Source organism: Mastigoproctus giganteus, chromosome 7 (assembly GCF_048544385.1).
Source record: "Mastigoproctus giganteus isolate SK-2022 chromosome 7, ASM4854438v1, whole genome shotgun sequence".
Lineage (NCBI taxonomy): Eukaryota > Metazoa > Arthropoda > Arachnida > Uropygi > Thelyphonidae > Mastigoproctus > Mastigoproctus giganteus.
In genome coordinates, this window is record NC_143581.1 from 58,123,311 (window position 1) to 58,135,744 (window position 12,434).

The 12,434-nt window shown below is 34.7% G+C and overlaps 1 protein-coding gene across 1 annotated transcript in view; it reads left to right on the top strand.

Annotated features, from left to right (window-relative positions):
- Positions 1–12,434, top strand: part of LOC150082921 (E3 ubiquitin-protein ligase AMFR-like) — a 271,559-nt gene that overhangs the window by 174,693 nt on the left and 84,432 nt on the right. Inside the window, exon 10 of the mRNA XM_090377682.1 lies at positions 9,720–9,829. Within this exon, the coding sequence (XP_090233808.1) occupies positions 9,720–9,829 (110 nt within the window). The remainder of the gene's footprint in view (positions 1–9,719; positions 9,830–12,434) is intronic.

Below are 12,434 nucleotides of genomic sequence, written 5' to 3' on the forward strand. Positions count from 1 at the left end.
GAGAATTCTTTGAGAAGAAAGTTCCAGTGTTTCCCCGGACAAACAGTGAACAGTTTCATCGGTATCCCAGTGCTTCAGTTCTCCAGTTTCGATGTTTCCAACTTGGAGAACATTGAGTGCAACTATACCAAAGCAACTATACCAAAACAAATTAATCCAGCGGGGGGGGGGGGGGACATTTTTTAAACTACGGACATCGGACACTACACCATTTACACATGTGAAAATATACTTTATTGTATGTGATTTTGTTTAAGGTCTAAGAGAGAACAGTATGTCTATTCAACCAAGGTAAGATTGTTGAATGTCAAAAGTTACACAAAACTAGGGAACATTTTTTAAACTACGGACATCGGACACTACACCATTTACACATGTGAAAATATACTTTATTGTATGTGATTTTGTTTAAGGTCTAAGAGAGAACAGTATGTCTATTCAACCAAGGTAAGATTGTTGAATGTCAAAAGTTACACAAAACTAGGGAACATTTTTTAAACTACGGACATCGGACACTACACCATTTACACATGTGAAAATATACTTTATTGTATGTGATTTTGTTTAAGGTCTAAGAGAGAACAGTATGTCTATTCAACCAAGGTAAGATTGTTGAATGTCAAAAGTTACACAAAACTACATTTTTTAAATTACGGACATTTTTTAAACTACGGGGAACATTTTTTAAACTACGGACATCGGACACTACACCATTTACACATGTGAAAATATACTTTATTGTATGTGATTTTGTTTAAGGTCTAAGAGAGAACAGTATGTCTATTCAACCAAGGTAAGATTGTTGAATGTCAAAAGTTACACAAAACTATCATTGTTAAATTACCAGTTGACTAAGGAGATGCAAAATTATGAAGTCAATACCTATTATTGTCTTTTCATATTATGTGTTTAGTTAAGATCAATTTAGCTATGTAAGAGAAGAGATGTTTGTGTCTACCCCCCCAGCATAAGAATTAATGTTGCCATGGTAAAATTAAAAAATAAAAATAAAATTAATATAAATTTCAAACGTGTGAAACCCCCCCCCCTGCTCGAAATTTATGCCCGTAGATGGAAGGAGTGTTAAAGTGTTAAAAAATGGTATCATTTTTTATCCCTTTCACCTGTTTTTTAAAAGCATTTATTCTTTATAGTGTCCTATACTTTTTCCACAGTCTGTACAATTAAGCTGATGAAATGAACTCTTTAACTTTCGGTTTCATAACGGCAGTCAGTTGCCTCCTTTGGGGGAAGTTGTGGTTGAAATGATACAACGCGTTTAGTGTCAGAGCAATTAAATGAAGTCAGTCACCCCTCTCCCCGACGGCAAAGGGCAGTGCAGTCCGCGTATGCTTAATTGCTCAGAGGCGAAAAGAGCAGATTGCGATTTTGACAGAAGAGCATGAGAAATTAGAACATGAGACATAATCCCTTACGAGATCGAAACTAATAAACTCAATGACTGTCATTCTAAAATTCCATTCATATGAGCATATCGATTTATGTTCGATGACGCGATTTTAAAACAAAAGGAACTGCCTTACACAAACATGGAATTTCCTTTCCTCTCCCAATATTTCATTTTTTAGTGGTGCCAATTTACAAAGTTGACAGTCCCCAAATGAAGTTCTTTGCCCAGCATTATTGACCTGTGATTTCAGAACAGCTCAGGGCAAATTAAGGGGAAAAAACCAGAGGTATTTATAGGGAAAAGAAAAGAAAGCTTTATCTTTGGACAGTCTTACGGTAGGTTTCGAGGTTGAAAAAGTGAGAGAGCGGATTCATGAAGCCAAGCGAAAGATTAAGTCGGCAGAGAGAGAGAAAGTAAAAGAAGTTAGCCCAGAATCGTACGAATGGATAGAAGAGAAGGACTAAAAACTGCCGGGGACAAACTACCATTTATCGGTAATTGAGTTTTTCTTAAACAACATAACCTAATCACTTGAAGTTAATCATATTTTCCCACTGCCTTTAATTCACACGCACTGATCTCTCTTCTCATTAAAGTCATTCTGACAAATGTATATCTATTTATATAGTCAGAAGTTAACAATAAACACGAATTGTCCAATTAGTTGTTTTAATATTAATTGTAATTATGTTGACAGATGTATTCTTATTCAATTAATGGAACAATTGTATGATATAACTGTCATCAGCGATTGTGAATCAATGTTAGAGACTTAGTGGAAAAGCCACACGAAGACCATTACAAAACTGTAATACTGCTATCAGTAAGATAATGCTTGCATTCAATTAATTTACCTATCAATCACATGCCAATTATTCTAATTATTGACCAGTTCAATTGTACTCATGTATATGACTTATATGTTTAATAAATCTTGTTTTGTTGATCATTTTGCCTTGTGACACTTCTTTGATACACATAATTTATATAGTTATTGAGTAGTTTTTGAGTTGGAGTTATGCGAGCTCTAGGTTCGCCTTAAGGAGAACCTTTCAGTTAAACACAACGTGATCTTGATGCTGCGGGCTTACTCATATTTAAGTCTGAGTGGGCTTGAGGGTGCAAGACTTTGTCCTAATCCAACTACTTGACTTTCATTTGAAACACAGGCCTTCTGGAAACACATATTAGCGTGCAGCCTTGTCAGAAGCTGAGTGATTCATAGAGAACGTTTTTTAGGCAAGCATACAAGCATTAAAAGGAAGTCTGTGGATCACTTCCCTGATATTGAGAGACTCGCTCAAGAAGTTCAGCAGCAAAAATCACATTAATTAGAAATATTATTAATAAATATTTCAAAAAATATATATATTTTTTTTTAATAAAACACCTTCCCCTTCTATTTCATTTCTTAACCCCTCCCCCCCAGCTTGAGCTGAAGTCGCTCTTCGGATTCTCTTTCTTTTTTAATTAGATCAAAAATGGCTCTTCACTCAAAAAGTTTGCCAACCCCTGCCCCAGACCAAAAAAACGAAGAGTGCCAAAAATGAAAACCATGTTTCTTGGTTTCTTTGATATTAAAGGAATTATTATGGCTGAATATCCCACCAAATTAGAGGTGGTCAATCAAATATACTACATTGAAGTTCTAACAAGGCTGTGTGAAAAAAATTAAAAGGAAAGACCAGAATTGTGGAAAGATGGTTGAATGCCCCATGAAGACAATACTCCAGTGCACAACATGTTCACCAGTTTCTGGCCACAAAACAAATCTCTGAGTAAACATGCACTTACTTGCTGGACCTAGCTTCTTGTGACTTTTTTCTCTTCCCTAAAATGAAAAATGTACTTAAGGGAACCCATTTTTACTCCATTGAAGACATTGAGGGGGGAAAAAAATTCAACCAAAGTGTTAAAAGGACTTACAGAAAATGACTTCTAGAAATGTTTTTGTGCTTAGAAGAAATTTTTTTTAGGCTTGAACAGTGTGTGCAAACCCAAAACAAGGAATTATTTTGAATGCGATAATTTATAAGGTGCAAAATATTTCATTATATTTTTTATTTTATTGCAACAGTCTTGTTATTTAATAGCCATACCTTATATTTTTTTAGGAAATAAGCAGGGTGATGAATATTGCGGTATAGAATAATAGTACCCTCATTAAATTTTTCTGCTATTTTTGTGTCAAATTATGTTTGTTTTCTTTAAATTTGGGTGCAGTTATTTCTTTGGTTGTAGAATTATTTCACCTTAATGGGCAGGTGCCTTGTTTTGATTCTCAATTTATTCAGATAATACAGTGATTATTTTATTATATAGAAGAGAAAAAAAAATGCTGAATTTGATGGTGGAAGCCTTTTGTATGTTGGATGGAACCAGTTTACATTGAGCATACCTTCATGGGTAGCACAGTAATTACAAATACTTTTCTTCCACACTGTTTAGAAAAAGCCTGAATTTTGATTCAAATCCAGACCTTCTCTCCTGAAAAGTAGGTTTTCATCATCGATAAAAACAGTTACCACACCATACAATATATTGATGCCCTGTAGCCTTAGTTGCCTTAGCACAAAAAAAAATAATAATAATAATAATGCACAATTTTAAAGAAGTGTTTACACAATCCTCTTATAAAAATTGTAATAAGAATTGTGAAAAAAATAAATGAGCCATTGAGGAAATAAGTAGTAAGTAAGAAAAATCTGAGTGACTGAAATACTTGAAAATAGAAGGATAGAAGCTTAATGATGATACTCTGATGTGGTATATAATTAACACTAGAACTGCTAGCTAGCAAAAATACCTGAAACCACCATTGCTAGCCGTTTTGCAATGTGTATAAAATAGACTTAAGTTGTGTTTTCAACATTTTATTATAAGCATTGATATAAAGTAACTGGTAACAGTATATAGTGCTGTGCTTATGGTAATACACATAGAAGTATTATTTCTGAAAGCAAAAACTTGAACACAAAACAGTTTGTCTAGGAAGTAAACTGCAGTTAAAAAATTAATTTCCACAATTTAAACAAATTACAAAAGTGTACAGGAACTGTTTTTTTTTTCAAACAGTTCCTATACACAGTACACATTTCTGTAGTTTTGTTTGCCTTGCATCACCTAATTTGGCATTGAAGCATTTTTAGAGGTTTGTCATGACCTTTTTCTGTGCATCTATGTTCTTTTCCAAGTTCTTCAGCTAGATTCAATATGAAATCTCTTCTCTTCATAACTTTGTCACTTTATAAATAATCCAAGCATTGATTACTGCAATATGTTGAATATTTTTTAGCCATTTCGTCTAAAATGCCAACCCTATACTCTGTTTTGTTGTAATATAATACTGTATCATTCTTCTTTGTCCCATTACCTATTAAGTGTAAAAGGTTTTTTTTTTTTTTTTTTATTTGCTTTTGCCTGAATTCATCAGGGTACAATCATCTAGTTTGAAAACTGAAGCGGAATATAATTCTGCCTTTTGTTTTTTTATGGATATTGGAACTTCTTTATGAGAACAGTTTATGGTTTCCACTGTAGTAGTTTTTTTTTTTTTTTTGGGAGTAATTTCTTTGCCAACTCAAAACTGGTAAAGAAGTTATCAGTGGATAACTTCTGATATCAGAAATTATCCTTGATTCAAAAATGGTTCCATTAGTTTTAGGACAACATTCAGAAAGTGGTTGACTAGAAGAGCACATATAGTATTTCCCAAATAAGGAAGCCATTCAGTGGATATTTTGAAGTTGTATCAGCTGCCAACCAAATTTGTCTTGTTTTTTGGCCATATACTGGGTGAATTGTCATCTAGCTTTAGTTGGAAATAGCTGCTCATCTATTGTATTTTTTGCTCTAGGTATATAGCAAGCTTTACAGTTGGAAATAAATTTGCGCCATATTTCTGAAGGTAGTGCAAATTTATCATTTCCTAGATGCTTAATTTCACAAAAGTTTTTTTACTTGATAAAACACATACAGAACTGCACTGAAACCGAAGCGCAAAGACAAATGAAGGATAATAATTGGTCTCCATCCATTCAAGAACCACCAGATTTTATAACTTCTCATATTTCAATGCCAAGATTTTGATGTATGTTTGCTACCCACTGATAGACACATTTAGTTTTTACAATTGTGTATTATCATCTACAGCAGCGGTTCCCAACCGGTGGTTCGCGAAAGTGTTCCAGGGGGTTCACACTAAATTCTGTGATGGCGTCTGCTATTGTAAACTACAAAGTATAACTAACAATAAACAATAAAGTAAAATAAAATTAAATAAAAAGTAAAGAATTGCCAAAGAAATAAACCACATCTCCCACAATTCCTTATAATTACTTTACTATCTTACAGTATATCATGTTAAATATCTAAAATTATTTCTTGACTAAATGTCTAAGAATATGAAAAGGGTTGTTTTATGCATGGGTAATGTGAGATATAATCAGATGCATGCATACTACCTGGGTAGTAAAAATGATGGAAGTGTATTACCCATGCATAAACAACCTTTTTCATACTCTTGGGCGTTTAGTCAAGGAATAGTTTGATTAAACCATGCACACCATCAAGCATCGCTCATATTGTGAAATTATACTCCATAACTGGGTTGTTGCTATTGCAACAAACTTCGAAACGGTGCCATCTGGTTGGTGGTATCCGCTGAGAATAAGTAACATTAGTCTGGCGAAGTTACCAGACTAATGTTACTTATTCATTATTCAAATAATACATTATTCAAAGCAGTGCAATATCTCGGCCACTCGTTCTGAAGGTTCATTTGCATGTGAGATATGAATAAACGATGCATTAATACTACCTGCGTAGTAGAAATGATGGAAGTGCATTACCCATGTCTAAACAACCTTTTTTAATTAAATGTTTTCCATACTATTTTTTTTTAGAACTTGTAGTACTTAGTAATGTGCATGGGTTGAAAAGATGAAAGAAGATACTTGTTGACATTAGACTTGAACTTATGTAGATTGTAATTTTCAGGAAATACACAACAAGGAATGTTGTTCCAGAAAACGGTAGTTGAATGAATAAACAAGGAAGATGAAAAGTTGGTTCTGTAAGTTTGAAGTTGGACAGTAAATGGCTGGGGGTGGCCCATGTTAGGACTGTTTTGAAAGAGATTATAGAAGCCAATTCAGAAGAACAGTGCCCATGGAAGTATCTGTAGAAAAGGCATGCAGCAGAAACAGTACCTCTATGAGACAGCGAGTGGACACTCTGTTAGAGAGGACTCATTAATTAACCTAACTGTCCTCTTCTGACTGGAATCTAGAAGCCTGAGAGAGGTTTTGGGGGGCACTGTCCCAGATGTGGGAACAATATTCCATGGTAGGACGGATTTGTGATTTGTACAGAGTGTTTGGAAGAAAAGTAATGCTGAGAGTGAAAGAGAAAACCAAGTTTTTTAGATGCAGAGGAAGCAATATTTGTAATGTGCTTGTGCCAAGAGAGAGAGATTAGAAGTCAGGGTAATCCCCAACATCTTGCCTAGAAATCAGAGTATAATCGATGATAAGCATAGGAGCAGAAGAATCGGTTTTGTGAGATACAAGACAGAACTGAGCTTTAAAGGATTGAAATTAAGTTTTCTTTACTCCACTGGAGAATTGCCTGGAGATCAGCATTTAAGGATTGGACAGTGGATACTCGAAGTTGAAGCTGTTTGAGCAGGGCAGGGTTTCTCAAACTGGAAGGTGGAAAGTAATGTGCTATCACCAGCAAAACTATGGATAGGATTTCTGGTCAATGGAAAAAAGGCCATTAACATACAAGAGGAAAAAAGTGGGAGAAAGAACTGAACCTTGGGATCACCAGCATTAGTGGAGAGTCTACCATCACCCGTAGTGAGTGGTGAGAGAGAACTTGATACCCAATCACAAAGAACAGCTGGCAAACCATAGGATGGAAGTTTACTTAGAAGACCTTTATGCCAAACACGATCAAAATCCTTTGAATTCCCAACAGCAATGGTTTGAGTTTCACTAAAAACTTTTCCATTGAATTTATCCATAGATGCACATCTTCATCAAGAGGAGTGTTTCCATTTACAATGGGTTTCCTCGGCCTACAAGTTATTTTTTGGTATGAATTTTTTCTGCCATAAAGTGTGGTTCAAGTTGTTGGTCAGTTAAACCTCGGGCTGTCATGCATTCCCGTACTCCATCCATCCATGTCCTCCTAGGTCTTACTCTTCTACTTATTCCAGGAAGTATCCATTCCAGGATAGCCTTTGAATATCTGGTTTCTTGCATCCGTTTTACATGTCCATACCACGTTAAATGCTTTTCTTTGGTAGTGTCAATAATATTCTCTTTCACTTCCATTTTCTCTCTTCATTCCGCTTTCTGTCTCTTCTAGATGCGTCCATAGGCAGGTGGGTAGGAGCAGCAGTGCGTGGCACACTCTTCTTGATTAGACCAGGGTTCGAGCCCATGCCCACCAAATACGGAGGATGTGGAAAGGTCAGGGGATGACCACTGCATATCCCCGGAGCAATATGGCCTTAGTTCCTAATGCTCCTAAAAACCAAATAACAACAGCTGTCTCTTCTATAAGTTCTTGCATAGATTTACATAAGCCAGAATATCACCAGTGGAATGACACTGATGGAATCCATACTGGCAATCATTGACCAGATGAAAGATTTCCAGATAGTTTGAGTTGGCAGTTAATTGATTTATTCATTACTTTGAAAATAGTATAAGTAATCGCAATGGGACGATAATTGGACGGAAGGAATTTGTTACCCTTTTTTAGGAACTGCCTGGATATGAGAAAATTTCCAACCAGAAGAAAAAATATCTTTGGAATAAGAAAGTGAAACAAGACGACACAAAACAGGAGTAAGTTCATGGACATAGGTTTTGAGAACATGTGGAGAAATAACATCAGGACCTGGAACTTTCTTAGTATCAGATTCATCAAAATCCTGACATTCTTTTGACAGAAAACCACAGGATTCATTGGAGTGTACTGGGAATGGTTTGAGGTGATTTATCAAGATCATCAATACATGAGTTTGAAAAAAAAAAAAAAAATAGGTTGCTAACAGGTCAGCTTTATCTTTGGCTGATGTGGCAACAGAACCATCTAGTTTTGACAGAGGCGGGAACAGAGATGGGCAAAAATTGCGGCCAAGCTTTGGAAAGACCAGAATGTTCGGCTACCATTAGGGCAAGAAGCAAATTTTCTGCTCTTAGCCTGTTCAAAATCTAGTTTGGACTAATCAATAACTGCTTTATAAAGTATAAATAATACTTAATAATTTTTATTACGCAATGTCACTTATAAAAACGTAGTACTGTAAATATTTTACAATGAAAATTCAGTACTTTTATAAGATTTTAGGAAATATAGGCTTAGGGGTTCGCAATAAAAAATATGTTGAAAGGGGTTCGTGAGTCAAAAAAAGGTTGGGAACCAATGATCTATGGTATCACTTGATGGACAAGGATCAAAAGTATTATTTTCATTACTACTAGATTCCTTGCCTCGTTCATTAGGAATCCATTCATCACTTTCTTCTTCTCTCAATTCATCTCCACTCTCCTCTCCAGACTCATTTTTAGATAGCTTTTCTTTCTAATTTCTCTAGACATTTTTGAATTTGCTCTTGGTTAAGACCACAAGATTACTACATTTCAGGAATGCAATAGAACTAGTACTGTAAAAAATTTCTGAAATACCTTTCTTTTTGTATACCTTTTGTATAAAGTTTCACCCAGACTAAATTAAAATGGCACAGTGCAGCAATATATAATGGTGAATCCTACATGTGCTTGGACCTTAAGCAGCATGCACAGACATGCAGACATATGTACCTTGGCATATAATTGCAGAAAAGATAGGGTGATTTGAATCATAAATGTTTGTCACAAAGTAAATAAATGCAAAAACTCATGCATAAAATGCATTTTTATGCATAAAAATTAGCTACTTTTATTGAAATTTTACAAATAGTCAAATTGACTGCTTTGGCAGTTTTGGGTATAGAGTTAAAATTTAAAAGAAAAGTGTATGCAAAATTATTTGCATTTGTTGCTGTAAGTTTAATAGAAAGTTAGGAAATGTAATTGACTCGCACTTATGTTAAAAGTTAAAAGGGCTGCAAAACTGCAACAATTTAAAGTAGACACCACAGTCAAATTGACTATTGCAGCCATTTTAGTGCTGAGAGAGGGTTACAAAAAAAATCCTGTTTTTTTTTTTTCACCCCTTTAAATAAATTCCATATGTTGAATATTATATATGTTATTTTTATATATTCATATAAATATTTAAATTTCAATAGGTTCTCGCTATGTCAGTTGGTTACCAAGCTTTTCTGTGGAGGTTACACATACAAATTTGTTAGGTGAAAGACAAGCAGCAGCTATACAGACTTCTCAGTTGGATAATATGGTAATTAATGTATTTGCAATATTAGAAGAATATTTTGGAGTAAGGTCAGCTAAATAAGATTATCTCTCACCCCCCCCCCCCCCAGAGCAGTGTTTCTTAATCTATGGTTCATGAGTGCTTAAAAGGTGATATGGGCATTAATCAGAGATCTATAAACTTATTTTATTTTTTAAAAATTAGAGGGCTAGTTTGCCTTTGTCAGTATATGAAATAATTTCATAATATTTTAATATTACTTCTGTTATTTTAACACAAAATAAAAAAAAAAAAAATTAAAGCAGGTGTACCCTGTTCATGTGAAAGATGTTTTTTTGTGACACATCCTTGACTTGGAAGAGGTTAGCGGAATCCATTTGTAGAATGGTATTACGTCACAATCATAAGGAAGTATGAATTATGCTCATGCCCACTACTTACTCTACTGAATCAAAGTTAGTGACTGAGTTAGCATCATTTAGGATGTGACATCAAGCCGACCGGGCTAGCCGGGTGGGTAAAGTGCCTGCCTGGTGACCCAAAGGTCATGGGTTCGAATCCCGCCTCAGGCATGGATCAGAGTAGATAATGCAAAAACTTCGGGAGGTGCATTATGGCCACAGAAGCCAATGCGCCAACAACTAACAAAAAAAAAAAAAAAAAAAGTGACATCATTTGCACATTTCTGTCTCATGTTTCCATTACATTCCATTTTTACTTGCCACTATAGATGTTTTCACATCAAGAAGTAAACGATATTGGTGATCCATATATAAAATTTTTTTTTCTAATTGAAAGGTTAAAGAATCATTTCCCAAAAATCTTTCCTAGGTGAACTTTGTGAAAGGACTATTGGACTATTTCATGTGACGTAAATTACTTTGCTGATGTCATCTTTATCTTATCAAGAAAGTTCATTAAAATCAATCAGAAACTTTAAATATTGTAAGAATTTTCTGTATTCAGTACTTCTGTATTTCCTATAATTTTGAAAATTTGAAAGCAATACATGTACTTAAGTGTGATCTTAATTTAAAAGAGATGTACGTTGTTTCAGGTTATCCCATTGTGTTTGTCACTAAATCAGTGGCAGGGTAGTTGAGTGCAGGTCATCTGGTCAGAACTCAATATGTCAATTTTCTGTTTGAAAAAAAAATTAATATAAGGTCTAGTAAAATATCAAATTTGGTAATTAACATACAAATATGATAGTTGTGCTGGATTAAGAAATATATTTATTCCTTAAAAAATGTGCTCTTTCTGCTATAAGAACAAGCCTTATAGAACAAAAATGTTTACAAATCATTTTGATTATATTTTTAGATTTTGGAATCATAGTTACTACAAAAATTTGGCACACTTTGTTTATTTAGATTGTCAAAATTATGTGCAGTAGTGCAGGGTATCCTCAGAATTTATACAGTATCTTGGTGTATAGTCTATATGGGTCCTTTTCTTATTTAATTTTACACGTAAATTTCTACTATAATTTTTCGTTTGTTTCAGTGAAACACATAAGGAATGCCTATTTTAACCTGAAAAGAAACTGCATTTTAAAAGGTGGATTAATATAACAAAACCCCATTTAGATTGCAGTTCATCTTTAAAAATTTTTGATATGTTGGGTTCTGACCCAACTTTGTTTATTCAGTGTGGAATATTAGAATAATTTCTATAAAACTTAAATTTATTGTTTTATATACAGGGTGTCTCAAAAATACACGGCATAACTTCAGGAATGAGTTCCTTATATGTAGACAATAAAAATATTTTATATCAACATAGTTCTGGAAATGCTTGGTTCCCAAGTTATTAACCGGAATGTCTTATCTCCCGCAGGTGATTTCCTTCATTGCAAGGTACTGACAGAATCTGGTGGTTTTCCATTCCGACCATGTACTCAAATCAGGAGCAAGCGAATATGCACTTTATGCACGGTTTGGCAGACAGCAATGCTCTGGAGGCTCATCGTTTGTACCACGAAATATTCCCAGAACAAAGATCAGACAGGAAAACAAACATGCGTGTGCTGATTCCAGGAGTGGCATGCACAACATCAAAAATCTCCTCCTCTACTTCAGGAGTTGTAGATCTTGGTCATCCTCTGTCGGCAACACGAGGTGTGAAGGTCCCATGTTCACAAAGGCGGTGGTGGACACCTTCAAACGTTTTCCTGTCTAGACATCTTCATTCTAGGAACCTTTCGTGGTACAAACGGTACGTAAAGTGCATATCCGCTTGCTCCTGATTTGAGTACATGGTCGGAATGGAAAACGACCAGATTTTTGTCAGTACCTTGTGATGAAGGAAATCACCTGTGGGAGATAAGACATTCTGGTTAATAACTCGGGAACCAAGCATTTCCGGAACTATGTTGATATAAAATATTTTTATTGTCTACATACAAGGAACTCATTCCTAAGGTTATGCTGTGTATTTTTGAGACTCCCTGTATACATAGATAGTACTTTTTTGTTTTTTTCTTTCACTTATCTGATAACTTATTTCAATTATTTACTGTTTTTCTTCAACACTGGTGCATTGTCAGTCTCTGTGGAATGCTTGTACAAACTATTTTGTAACAGTCCATACCACCATCACTTTCGTAGTGTCTTCTGTGTAAAGATTA